The following is a 14,164-nucleotide window of genomic DNA, read 5'->3' as shown; positions in this document are numbered from 1 at the left end:
GGGAGAAATGTGGCAGGCTGGTTTGTAGGCAGGGGGTTGGCTGAGATGGGTTGAAGGAGTTGGGTGGGGGTAGGGAAAAGGATGCAGACTAAATGGGAGGGAAAACTTAGCATGGGAGAGATGTTTAAAAGGTAGCATGGAAGGTGAAATCCTGAAGGGAGTTTTGAGGGGACCAGGTCCCTGGGTCCCAGAAGGATCGAATCCCTTTGTGGCCTGGCTCTCCCACTTCCTTCAGTTGCCATCAAAAACTCAGGCATGGGTTCCCTCCGATCCCAGTGGCTGGTGGTGGTGGCGGGCGGGGGAGAGGGTAGATTGAGCGGCCTGGGGGGCGGCAGCTGGTGAGTGGGGAGGAAGCTGTGTGCTCAGCAAACAGCAGCCTCAGTGCCCAGGGGCTGCCTCCTCCCTCATCAACCAGCTCAGCCAAATGTCCTTGCATTCCCACCACCCCAAGGGGACTGGGGCTGGGCCAGGGTCCCCAGGGGAGTGAGATGGGATGGGTGGGGGGAGATGGGGGTGGTGCTTGGCTCCCCATCTCTTGGCTTCTGTTCTCTCTTCTCCTGGAAACTCTCAGCTCCTCCCGTCATGGAACAGACTCCCTCCTGGCTGTGACCACCGACCACCACCGTGAGGGCATCAGCTACAAATCACCTGTGGGGGTCTGTGGAGGGGCAGGATGCGGGAGGAGAGGAGGGATGAGTCAGGGCTGAAAAGGAATCTTGTTCTGGTTCTCACGGGACTGGCCCAGGGCAGTCAGCAGGGAGGCTGCTGGCACAGAGGCTTTGTGCTCCCTGCTGGCCTCTCCATCCCTGATGACACCGTGGACAGCAGGCTGAGACCTGGACCCCGGAAATGCCCTCCCACTACCCACCTTGTCCTAGCCCCCAGCCCTTATCCTCTGCTTCCTACCACTATCCAGAGGACCAGCCCCCAGCTTACCCTAGATCTGCTGCTCCCCTTTGGGGACTGGGGCCTCCAGACCTTAGCCTCTGGCTCCCTCTCCCTCCTCCACAGCCCTTGCTCCCCTCAGGGACCCAGGCGTCCTGCCCGCTCCCTTCACCATAACAACCATTCTTTTGGAGTTGCTTAAGACTTTAATATCATTTCATTAAATCAGCTAGTTCAGAGAAGGTTGGGGGCACAAAGAGCCTGGGGTGGGCAAAAAAGGGCCAAGGTAGGGGGGCTGCAGGGGAAGAGCCCCCTCTCTCCGTGGAGATGGCTCTGAGAAATCAAATATTGACAGTGAGAGAACAGAACTTATTAAAGCTGGGACAGGGGTGTGTGTGTGTGGAGCTGTGGGAATGGCCGGATGCCTGGGTTCTGAGGGTAACGAGGGCTCTGGGAGGAGGGAAACCCTGAAGCAGTGTGGTACAACTCTTCTGCCCATTTCCACTGCCAGGTACTGAGTCTTGCTACCCTGGCTATTTCTCAGCTGTCTCCTAGAGTCCCTGGGGACAAGACCCCCATCACAGATGTGGTTGCCCCCCCCTTCAGCCCTTCCCCCTACCTCCACCTCTGTTGATGAGCTTCAGGAGCATTTAATCGGATTGAGCAGTAATTAGTAAAGCGAGATGTTTGATTACCTGTTTAGCATAATGTAGGGGGCTGGGATCCCTAGGCACAGCCAAGGTTGTAGGGGGGGGGATCAGAAAAGAAATGGGGTCTACACAACATTCTTTTCCCTGAGGGAGCCATGAGCCCTGCTTATACGTCTCCCCATCTTCTGCCTCCCCTCAAATCGTCACTCCTTTGGGACTTCTCTCTGGGGGATCTGACCAATCACGTCACCTCTCTGCCACCCACTGCCTAACTGGTTAGCAGGGTAGCCCCGCTTGCTGTGCAGCTGGTTGTGGGGTGTGGCAGGACCCCCCTCTCCTTCAGTCCTTGCCCTTAGCAACATGAGTGTGGGCTGAGCAGGAGCCCAGACACCCACTTTGAAGATAATGGGGGGGGATGCCAAGGGTAGGGGTTGTCAATTCTGGAAATAAAAATGGGGTAGGTAGGATGGTGAGGTCAGAGCTGGGTCCAGGTGTGGATTAATCCACAGGCCCTTCAGGAGTACCGGGGACTGCCACTCCTCGCCCGCCAGAATACTGGCATAATGAGACCTGTCAGGTGTGAACATCAACCGGGAAAGGGGGGAACTGAGGTGCCAGCTTCGCTCCTCATCCAGCAAAGAAATTGTCATCAATTTAGCTCCTCATGGAAATGTAATCAGTGGGCTCGCTGCTGGCTTTGTCTTAATTAGGCACTATTGATGGAAGCAGGGAGGGTGCCCTCCCATCCCCCTGACTCCCTTCCTCCCTAGATCTCCCAGCCCTCCCTAAAGCTTCTACCGCCCCAGGTACAGCTGTCTTCCAGGCGCCTCTTCCGGCAATCCCAGCCTGCAGCGCCCCCTAGCATCCGCCGCGGTCTGCCCCTCCTCTCACACCCTTCTCCTCCCGCTTCCCCAGGACTCAGCCTTTGTTCTTAAGGAGAGCCGAGCCCCTCCCCGGCCCGGTCACCTTCCCCAGAGAGTCCCCGCCTCCTGTCTCCCCCAAAACGAGCGACGCTTTCTAAAGTCAATCCTCAGATTCCAAAAATTCCAGTTCCGTTCTTCCTTCCCTCCCCCGCCCCGCGCTGCCCGGCGAGCCTAGACCCCAGTCCGAACTAAGAAGGGGGATCAAGCGGGAGGGCAGGGGTGCTCCAGCCCCGGTTTTTCCCCCGGACTCAGCTGCAGTCACGGCTGCCTCGAAATCCTGGAGCTCCTTCTAGAGCGCGTGTGAATCTAGTGGGCGGGACCTCGGGCGCCATCTGCTGGACTCGCCCGGGATGGAGCCCGCAGACCCGGGCGCGGGGTCGGGTGCTTGGGGTTCCCCCAGCCTTTTCAGTTGTTTCCAAGGGTTGTTTCCAGCTCCAGTCCGTCCAGCCCGTTCCCAGACCAGGCCCCCTGCGCCCCTCCAGCTTGCCAGATTTAGCTGCTTTCCCTTGCCCCCCAGCCTTCTTGCCCCGGGTCCCCGCCTGGGTGACGCGGTCGAAGCCGGGCAGGGAGCCGCGGACCGGGGTTTCTCTGCGCCTGCGCAGAGGAGGCTGGTCCCGCAGGCTCGCGCTCCTGCCACTCAACCCCCCGCCTCCACGCCCAGGGTTGCCGAGGCGACGCGTGCAGGCGCTGGCCCGAGAAAGTCACGCGGGGCAACTTCTTAGCTAGAGTGACCGTTCGGTCGGTCTAGGGAGGACAGGGTCGGCATCGTGAGGTGTGTGTTGGGGGCAGCGGGAAGCGGGGAGAGGAAAAGTGCGAAGCCTATGGGGAGAAGGGGCAGTGGGGAGGGGGTGCGAGGGAGAGTTGTGGGGGGGACGGGGAAGAAGGGGCAGTTGTGGGGGAGGGGAGAGGAAGGGGCAGTTGGCAGAAGAGAAGAAGGGCCAACTGGAGTTGAAATGAGGAAGCGGGGACAGTTGTGACAGTTGTGGGAGGAAGCACCTGTGGGAGGTTTGCCCACTGGTAGCCACTGCTGGTTGGAGGAGGTGGCCGGCCCGCTGCCTTATTTACTGAGAAATAGAGCGAGTCTAGTAGAAAGCGCCTCCTTGGGCCACGGTGTGGGATCCAGGGGTGAGCCCCTAGGGGAGGGGGCTCCCAGCCTGGCCGGCGGAATGTTCCTGAAGCTCCCGCCGCTGGCAGGGAAGCACAGCCTGACGCTTCTCTGGAGACCTGTGGCAGAAGCCGCACCGCTGTAGTTGGCTCTGTTGATGTGTTGGCCAAATAGAACGATTTTCCTTGGAGCAAAGTACAAATCCTTCAAGTCTGAGACTCATAACGATCAATGCCTGTGGCAGCCTGTGGGGAGGAGGAAGAAAAGCCACAAGTGGCTGTTAGACTGGAGCTGAGTGAAGAGGGACTGCCCAGCGGTCAGACATTGTCCTGGGTGCCCGCCAGAGATGCCCTGCTTCCCACCATCCCACTTTTCTGAGAGAGACATTCCTGGGGCCTTCCTCATCGCCCCGTTTCTTCCTCCCCCAGACACAATTCCAAGTTCAGTGTTGGATGACTTTTGTCCTTCATTTTTCCAGTCTGTTTTCAGGGCATCCGAAATTGAATGATCTTAGTCTTCATTACGGAGAAGGCACTGGCAACCCACTCCAGTACTCTTGCCTGGAAAATCCCATGGACGGAGGAGCCTGGTAGGCTGCAGCCCATGGGGTCGCTGAGTCGGACATGACCGACCAACTTCACTTTCACTTTTCACTTTCATGCATTGGAGAAGGAAATGGCAACCCACTCCAGTGTTCTTGCCTGGAGAATCCCAGGGACGGCGGAGCCTGGTGGGCTGCCGTCTGTGGGGTCACACAGAGTTGGACATGACTGACGCGACTTAGCAGCAGTAGCAGCAGTCTTCATTAATTGGTCAGCACAGAGTAACTCAGCCAGCTAGGCTAAGAGACCTTTCAGTACATCAGAACAGGGTTCCTACCACTCAGGAATGGAAAGCTAAAGAGACACATTGCAATTACTGATTTTTCCTTGTTTAAGGAGGTCACAGATTTTAGTGTGGGTAGGAGGGACATTTTTTGCCCCCTCCTTCCAGCAGGGAACTTGGGAGGAAAGGAGATACATAGGAAAATCATCTTGGTTGCTTAGTGACTTAACACGGTGACAGTGTGGAAAAAAGGAACCTGAGGACAGTCTTCCCTTCCCTGGGCCCTTGCTCACTCACCATGGCCCTGAGTGATTGAGGGTGTGTGAAGCCACACCTCAGGCTGGTAGATCTTTTCTTAATTATCTATGTTCTCACACCTCTGGGCAGAGACAGGGGTTCCTACATCCTCATTAGTGGGTGTCTGCCATACCATCATTTTGATTATTTTTATTTCTTGGCCATGCCTCGGGGCAGGCGGGATCTTAGTTCCCCAACTAGGGATGGAACCCATGCCCCCTGCAGTGGACGTACAGAGTCCTAACCACTGGGATTCCAGGGAATTCCTTGTGCCTTCATCTTTAGCTTCCATTTATTCCTAATGTCTTGAGGGACTGATTTTTAACCCAAGGCCCTGAAGAAAGTGGGGGTATCCCAGGGAAACGACTGAAGTTTGGCGGTAGAGCTGGCTGTGGACCCCCAGCTTCCGTGTATCTGCAGGTTTTGCCTACACAATGTCCAGCAAGGCTGATAAGAAGCGGAAAGTGACTAGCCGGGGAAGCACCCGCCGGCGAGCTGCCCAGTCTGCTCTGGACGCACAGGTCGAGGAGATCACCTTGCCAGCCAGCAGCGAGGTCCAGGCGGAGCCCGAGATCGTCAAGGAGGAGCCTGGTGGGTACCTGCTGGAGAGAGACGTGGAGGCAGAATGTTTGTATTTGAAGAGAGTTTTAGGGCCGGGGAGCAGGTTCTGTTTCTTCTGGGTAAGAAGAAAGGGGTTTAGTTGAATTTCAGGCCGCTGCTAGTTCCCTTGTTTGGGGTTTTCCCTCCTGGCCAGCCTTATACTTGTTCTTTCAGTCTTAAAATTTCTCCCCAGTGCACCCAGAGCTCACCAACAAATCTATCCTAGCCTCTTCCTTCTTATTTCAAGTGTTCCTGGTTGCTCCTACGCCAGTGAAGAGGGTTTGATCTCTTCCTTTTTCACCCTGGGTGGCAAAACAAATAGTGTTTTCCTCTCATTAAGCCCATCACCATGGAGACTCAGCCTGCTTTGCCATCCTTTGAATCCTAAGCCCGACTGAATCTTTTTCCCATCTGTTTAAGGTTGTTGTGTCTCCGCCCTCAGTTTGGCAGGGTCTTGGTAGACTAAGGGTGTTCCGGTTCAAGGCCACAGGAAAAGAAGCCTGATGTCTAGATTGAGGAAGAAAAGGGTTTAAAGAGTCTGCCTCTTGTGGCTTTGATTTGGGGGGATTCCTCCATGGTGGGTGAGCTGAGGCCATTAGGGTTGAAAGGTGCTGTCCCTGGGCTGTCCCTTAGAGCACTGGCCAGTGTAGCTATGACTGAGCTACAGATAGCCCAGCCCTTCTACCTGGGGTTTCCTATACTCCTAGCAGCCTGTCAAGATGGAGAGAAATAGAATCTCCTTTTAATAGTAAAAGGTGAGAGATTAAGCGTGGGCATGGGAGAAAGGTCCAGGGTACAAAGAGCCTTGCCCTGGGATCTAGACATTAGAAGCCTACAATTTTTTGTTTCTTTTGAGTTCTTAAAAGCTGTTTAAAGTGGCTTCTAGAAGCTGGGTACCAGAAGCAGCCAGAGGGAAGAAGGAAGGCAGTGAGGTTCAATTTGGAGAATCCTCTGGGTTGGGAATGGAAGGAACTTCTAAATGAAAGCATTAAACCCAAACACCGAGGATCTCTAAGTCTCTTTAGCTCCAAGCCTTTTAATTGTTTGATGTGGCACTTTCTAGCTGACACCTGATAGAAGTTCAGAGAAGACTTGGGTTTCCAAGGCAGCCCTGAAATGAATATTAATCCCTGTAGTCTTTGGGGTTGGGAGGAATTGAAGCTTGTCCTACTGGAGGCAGAGGGGACCTACTATGGTCTGAATGTTTGTGTGTCTCCCTGCCCAAATTCATATATTATAATTTTAATGCCCAATATGATGGTGTTACTAGGTGGGGCCTTTGGGTGGTGCTTAAATCATGAGGGAACTATCATGAGTGGGATTCATGCCTTATAAGCAGCGACCCGGAGAGAGTCTGTGTTCACTTCCACTGTGTGAGGATACATAGAGAGGTCTGCGACTCAGAAGAGGGCTCTCACACAGCCTTGCTGGCACCCTGAACTCGGACTTCAGCCTCCAGAACTTTGAGAAATAAATGTCTGCTGCTTAGAAGTAAGGGGGGAAAGGGGAAGCAGTGACAAACTTTGTTTTCTTGTGCTCCAGAATCACTGCAGACAGTGACTGCAGCCATGAAATTAAAAGATGCTCCTTGGAAGAAAAGCTATGACAAACCTAGACAGTGTATTAAAAAGTGAAGACATCACTTTGACAAAGGTCCATATAGTCAAAGCTATGGTTTTTCCAGTAGTTATGTACGGATGTGAGAGTTGGGCCATAAAGAAGGCTGAGTGTGGAAGAATTGATGATTTTGAATTGTGCTGGAAAAGGCTCTTGAGAGTCCCTTGGACTGTAAGGAGATTATAAACCAGACAGTCCTAAAAGGAAATCAACCCTGAATATTCATTGGAAGGATTGATGCTGAAGCTGAAGCTCCAGTACTTTGGCTACCTCATGCAAAGAGCTGACTCACTGGAAGAGACCCTGATGCTGGGAAAGATTGAAGGCAAAAGGAGAAGGGGGTGACAGAGGATGAGATGGCTAGATAGCATCACCAACTCAGTGGACATGAATTTGAGCAAATTCCCAGAGATAGAGGAGGACAGAGGTACCTCTTGGGCTACAGTCCCTGGGGTCCCAAAGAGTTGGATGTGACTTAGTGACTGAACAGTGACAACAGACTGTGGTATTTTGTAATAGTAGCCTGAACAGACTATGACCAGGCCTAAAACACTTCTGGGCGAAGGATGGTAGGTTAAACGGCAGACACCCTTTTGAAGTTCTAATTGATAGCTATTTCCACTAAGAAAAGAAGTAGAAGTACAGGTTCATAATCTCATATCGGTAATTTTAAAAAGCCCTGAGAACTAAAAGTTTTTTTCCCCCCCAGAGTTTGGCATCCAAATTTATTTGGTGGTAAAATATAACCTAAACTGACTTGAGGTATTTATAGTCTATTTAAGCCACTTAGTATAAATTTTCCTGTTATACTGCGGGAATACTAATGTGAAAAGTGGGGTGCTGCTCTAGAGCCCCCGGGAGGTGGGTGGGGGTCTCACATACCATGCTATATTACAAGTCTAAATGCTGAGATATATGTGATCCTAAGAGTCTGGGACAAGGGATTGTAGACCTGTATTTCAGGCAAATAAGAAAAAGCGTAGAGAACAAGATAATGAACACCCATGTACCCATTGCCCAATGTGTAAATTAATCATGGTAGCAACAAGTGAATCCCTCTGTCCGCTGCCCCCCAAGCCCGTCTCGCCTTCTCCAAAGGTCGCCGCTCTCTTGAGTGGTGTTTGTCATTCTCAAGCTTGTTTTTTAAATTTACTGCATGTATCCATGACCATCGCATATTAGTATCATATTGCGTGGTTTAGACTTTATATAAATTGTACTATAGAAGACGAAAACTGTTTACTTTTGAGATGGTCTAAGTCTCGTTCTGTCTGCCTGGTTGGTTCTTGTCTGCAACCTTGGATGCCCTTGGCTTTCTCAAAGGGCCTTGGCTGTCTCAGTCACACATCCCTCTCACTCCTGAGCTCCTAGAGTCAGCTGTTCCATCTTTCTCATGATTTCCTTCCCCAACCTCTGTGCCTTACTCCCCTGTTAGGTTTTCTTTCTGGAAATCTGAGTGTCCTGTTGTCTGAGTGTCCTGTTCCCCAAGGTCTTTTGGTTCCATCTCATCTGTTCCTTCCTCCTTTCAGCCCACAGGCGATGGGAAACCCACCTGTTTTGCCCCAGTCTTCTGTGCGAACAACATATCATGAGGGAGAGGAACACCCCCTTGACTTTTATGGCATCCAGAGTGGGGGTGGGGGTGCTTGGAGAGGGGCCACTTTCTGAGGGTCTCAACTTCTCAATGTGGGAAGGGGCTAGGGGAGGGATGGCAGGCCACAAGCTGAGTGGCTAGAATAACCTTAATACTGACCGCCTTCGTTCCCCTGTCTCCTTTTGCACCCCTGCGAGCTTTTTAAAAGAAAATTAAGATATAATCCACTTACTATAAAGTTCATGCTTTTGGGACTTCCCTGGTGGTCCAGTAGTTAAGAGACCACCTTCCAATGCAGGGGACATGGCTTTGATCCCTGGTTGGAGAGCTAAGATCCCATATGCTGCCAGGCAAGTGCCACAACTAAGACCTAATGCAGACTAAATAAATGTATAAATCAATCAATAAATATTTTTTAAAAATTCATATTTTGAAGTATATAATTCAGTGATTTTTGCTGTATTCACCGGCCTATGCAACCATCTCCACTATCTAATTTTAGAATATTTAAAAAAATTATTTATTTGTTTGTCTGCATCGAGTCTTAGTTTCAGGATTGGAGATCTTTAGTTACCGTGTGAACTCTAGTTATAGCATGTGGGATCTATTTCCCCAACCAGGGATTCAACGGGGGCCCCCTGCATGGGGAGTCTTAACCACTGAACCACCAGGGAGGTCCCTAATTTTAGAGCATTTTAACCCCTTCACCAAAAGCCACTTCATGTACCTTGAGAAATTGGCACCCCAATGGCCACTATATCTTTACTTCTGTGTTGCATGGGAGCTTAGCCTCTTAGCATGTCACTCTGCATTCCCCTTTCCTCCCTTACCCTGTTACTTTCTGTGTCTTTGAATTTGCCTGTTGTGGACATTTTATATAAGTGGAATCATATGAAATACTGTCTTTTGTGACTGGCTTCTTTCACTTATTGTTACATTTTCATCCACGTTGTCATATTGTAGCAGACCCTCATTCTTTTTCATGGCTGATTAATATTCCACTGCAGTGTGTTTATCCATGCATTGTTGGTGGACGCTTGGGTTGTTTCTGCTTTTTGCCTCTTGTGAATAGCAGTGCTGTGAACATGGGCATACAAATATCTGTTTGAGTCCCTGCTTCCAGTTCTGTTGGGTATATACCTAGAATTACTGGATCATATGGTGACTCTGTATTTAATTTTTAAAGGAATGCTTTCATTTTTGAATTTTCTTCCCAGAGCCAATATTGGTGGAACCTGAAATACAGAAAGAAGAATTAGAGGAGCGTGAGGTGGATGTGGTAAGTTTGGGTTGTTGTTGAAACAAGTATTCCTCACCAGCAATTGGTGAATCAAAGGATCAGTTGCAGAATGGTGTTTGAGGAATTCTTTTCATTCTGTCACTTGATATGTTTTCTTTCTACCAGCAGAAACTGGTAGCCTGCTCACTGCAAACCCAGTACACTGAGTAAAGGACAGAGTTATCTGTGCTTTCTATTCCTCCAGAAGAAGAGAGCTTTCAGGAGAGGACAGGACTCAGCAGGCCCTTCCTTGTCTCTCCATCTTGGGTCAAAATGTGACAAGCTTTATCTGTCGAATGGGTGAACATCTGGACAAGTTGAACAAGCTGGGCGGCCACTGTCCTAATTTCTAAGACATCCTCTTTCTTCCTGTCCTTCAGTGCTCTCCTTTGGCTGAAAAGTTTACAGAAGCCACTTGAAATGCTTTCAGAAATTGACACTCCATGACCCCTACACCTTTATTTTCAAGCTGCATCAGAGCCTGGGGACACCTTCTAACCTGGGTTAGAAGAATAGTGACCTTGAACTTTCTAGAAAGGAAGAGCAAAGTAACAACTACTCATTAAAGAAAAAAACTGGAAGGAATAGAAAAGTAAAACAAAGAAAGGGAAAATGAAAGTTATGACTAAACACATTCAAAGTTAATAATTGGGTATATGTCCTTTATTTCGGTAGATTTGAGAGTTATTTTGTTTTCTAACAATCTTAACTATACTGCACATTATACTTTTTAAATTAGGCTTTTTCACAGAACATTTCATCATTCTTCATGTTATTACATTCTTAAAAAAAAATTACAGAGGATTTCCCTGGAATTACAGTGGTTAAAACTCTGTGCTCCCAACGTAAGGGGAACTAAGCTCCTTAAAAAAGGACCTTAAAAAAAAATTGGGATGCTGTTATTTTTTATCACGAATACATAAATCACAAGATGCCTCTTTTTGGGGGCTGTGCCTCAAGGTTTGTGTGATCTTAGTTCTCAACCAGAGATTGGGCCTGGTCTTGGGGAAGTGAAAATGCTGATTCCTAACCACTGGCATGTATGCTATATCACTTCAGTCCTGTCCGACTCTTTGTGACCCTATGGACTGTAACCTGCCAGGCTCCTTTGTCTGTGGGATTCTCCAGGCAAGAATACTGGAGTGGGTTACCATATCCTCCTCCAGAGGATCTTCCCCACCCAAAGATCAAGCCCACATTGGCAGGTGGGTTCTTTACCACGAACGCCACCTGGGAAGCCCCCTAACCATTGGATTGCCAGGGAATTCTCTGTAAGCACCATTTTAAATGTTCACACAGTGCTTGATAAGGTATATGTACCATAGTTAAATCCTTACTCTTGGACATTTTTCCATTTATGATTTTTTTTTTTTGCTTTCATAGTACTGTGATGAATTTTATAAATAAAACTAACACATTTTGAAATACTTAATATTTCCTAAAATTAGATTCCTGGTTATGGAGTTCCTGAATCAAAGAGTAAAGAACATTTGTAACACCTTTAATACATAATGCCAAACTATTTTTCAAACAAACTGCATTTTTTGCCCTTATACTAGCAACAAACCCTTTCCAAGACTGGGTGTTAGCAGTTATAGCAGGTTTTTTTTTTTTTTCCTTTTTTTGTAATTATAGGCAATACATGATATACTTTTGCTGTGTTTATTTGTATTTCTTTAATTTCAAGTGAAATTGAATATTTTTCCACATTTTCATTTTCTCTCTCTCTTTTTTCTTTTTTTAAATTTTATTTTATTTTTTCTTTTCTTTTTTCTTTTTTTTTTAATAGCGTGATATGTTTATTCATATCCTTAGTGTTCTTTTCACTGAATCTTCATACATGTCTTTTTTAAAAATTCATTAAATGATTTTAGTTGGAGGGTAATTACTTTATAATATTGTGGTGGTTTTGCCATACATTGACATGAATCAGCCCTGAGTGTACATGTGTCCCCCATCCTGAACCCCCTCCCACCTCCCTCCCCATCCCATCCTTCAGGGTTGTCCCAGTGCATCAGCTTTGAGTGCCCTGTTTCATGCATCAAACTTGGACTGGTGATCTGTTTCACATATGGTAATATACATGTTTCAATGCTATTCTCTTAAATCATCCCACCCTCGCCTTCTCCCCCAGAATCCAAAAGTCTGTTCTTTATATCTGTATCTCTTTTGTTGTCTTGCATAAGGGTCATTGTTACCATCTTTCTAAATTCCATATATATGTGTTAATATACTGTATTGGTGTTTTTTTTTCTGACTTACTTCACTCTGGATAATAGGCTCCAGTTTCATCCACATCATTAGAACTGATTCAAATACATTCTTTTTAATAGCTGAGTAATATTCCATTGTGTATATGTACCACAGCTTTCTTATCCATTCATCTGCCAATGGACATCTAGCTTGCTTCCATGTCCTAGCTATTGTAAATTAAAAATATATATATATATATAATATATATTTATGTATTTATTTGGCTGTGCCGGATCTTAGTTGTGGCACTTGGGATCTTTAGTTGCGCCATGTGGGATCCAGTTCCCTGACTAGGGATTGAACCCTGGCCCCCTGCACTGAGATCACAGAGTCTTAGTCACTGGACCACCTGAAAAGTTCTTTTATGCATGTCTTTATATATGAAAGATTTTGGATCAGTGGTTAAATTTTCTTGACCTGGAAACTGTAAGCAAAAGGGATTGCTTCTCATCTTATAGGAGTACTGGGAGGACAGGCTGACTTCTCCAGTTCACTGAGCTAGGTCTTCATATCCTCTAGTTTTCTTAATTTATTTAGTACTGTTCTAAATAATACTGTGCTTTTTCTAGCCACCACTTATGACTTATTTTCCATCCAATTGATTTGTCCTTTGTTGTTTTCCAGTTTTGCCTTTTCCCCTCCCTTTTTCTTTTTTTCCTCACTGCTGGGCCAGTCAACTTTTGCCCAGTGTGGCAAACTTATTCCAGTACTCGGTGGAGGCCACATCATGGAAAAACTGCTCTTCTGCCTTTATTCTTTTTCTAGCTTGTCATCCTCTTGCCCCTAATTGTTTGACTGAGGCTAATATCCTACATGTTCCCTTAATTTAGTTTTACTCTGAGGTTGAAGGTTGCTTGATAAGACATTTTTACAACCACAGGAGTAAATGAAATATCTTAGAAAGATACTATCCCTTAGTCTTCCTCTATGATCCATTCTATTATTACTCATAGATGGAAGAGGATCTTATTGTCTTGTTTCTTCGAAAGCTTGGAACCTATCAGTCAGTTGGTCCTCAGCTTTTTCTTCCAAACCTACCTGCCTCCTCCCACTCCCCATGACTCCCACACGTGGCAGGGGAAGGGTAAGTGACCTCCGCTGACTGCCTGCTCTGGCCCTCTGCTCTCATTCCGCAGAAGCCCCTCTTCCTGTCCCGAGCTGTGCTGACAGGACTGGCGGACGCCACATGGACAGAGGAGCACAGCGCTGTTCTGGAACACTTTGTCCAGGACCCTTCAGAGCCCATCCTCACCATCTTCATTGACCCTTATATGGGGCTGAAGCTAGACCTGGGAATGCCTGTGCAGGTGCGTACTCCACCATCCAGACCCCACGGTGTTCTCCCCAGGGGGCTGAGGGTTCCCCAGACCCTAGTTATCTGTATCTAATCTCCCACGCCCAAGGTCTGTTGAGTCTCATGGTGTGTCGGACACCCTGCTTGGCAGCAGAATACAGAGAGAAATGAGGCAGGGTTTTGCTTTTGATGATCTCATGGTCCGGTGGGGAAGACAGACATATAAAAAATATTTACAATATATATTATGATGCCTGGACGAAGCTTTATAAGAGTCTTATGGGAGCAACTAATGTAGCCCCTGGAATGCTGGCAAGGCCTGGTGATGGAGGAGATATTTGAGTTGGGGATGAAGGGTAAGTAGGGTTTCATCGAGGCTGAGTAAGAGCATCCAGGTAAAGAACATTTTATGTGCAAAGAAACGAGGAGTTGGGGGAAATGATTCTAAAAAGGTGGGTTGGTGTCTGCCTCTGAAGGGCCTTGAATGTTATGCTAAAGAATTTGGCTTTATTCCAGAGGGAACTATTAAAGACTTTCATGGGTTAGATAGGTAACTATTTCAACAGTGCGGAGGATACATTAGTGAAAGGTAACCCACAGGTAGGAAAACAATTAAAAGACAGATGTATAGTAAAGTTAGTGGTAGAATATGGGTGGTGGGTGTACAGGTTATTGTTGTAAAATTCTTTTAGTGCTTCGGTATGTTTGAAATTTGGGGAAATAAAATTTTGGAAAAGAAAAAGGCTATTGCTTGGCTTTTATTGGTCCACATACAAAAATTGAAACGATAATGAAGATTAGCATGGTCCTGCACAATGACACAATTTGTAAAGCTTCCATAT

At 47.7% G+C, this 14,164-nt stretch overlaps 1 protein-coding gene across 1 annotated transcript in view; it reads left to right on the top strand.

Moving 5' to 3' along the window:
* Nucleotides 1-3,162: 3,162 nt before the first annotated feature.
* DNAH2 (dynein axonemal heavy chain 2) overlaps nucleotides 3,163-14,164 on the top strand; it is a 106,011-nt gene continuing 95,009 nt past the window's right edge. The window contains exons 1-4 of the mRNA XM_043475089.1: nucleotides 3,163-3,230; nucleotides 5,106-5,276; nucleotides 9,714-9,775; nucleotides 13,165-13,335. Of these exons, the coding sequence (XP_043331024.1) occupies nucleotides 5,120-5,276; nucleotides 9,714-9,775; nucleotides 13,165-13,335 (390 nt within the window). The 5' untranslated portion in view covers nucleotides 3,163-3,230; nucleotides 5,106-5,119. The remainder of the gene's footprint in view (nucleotides 3,231-5,105; nucleotides 5,277-9,713; nucleotides 9,776-13,164; nucleotides 13,336-14,164) is intronic.

The sequence above is a fragment of the Cervus canadensis genome, chromosome 1, assembly GCF_019320065.1.
Source record: "Cervus canadensis isolate Bull #8, Minnesota chromosome 1, ASM1932006v1, whole genome shotgun sequence".
In the NCBI taxonomy this organism is placed as follows: domain Eukaryota; kingdom Metazoa; phylum Chordata; class Mammalia; order Artiodactyla; family Cervidae; genus Cervus; species Cervus canadensis.
The sequence above is the reverse complement of the archived record's forward strand: the minus strand, read 5'-3'. Positions and strand labels throughout refer to the sequence as shown.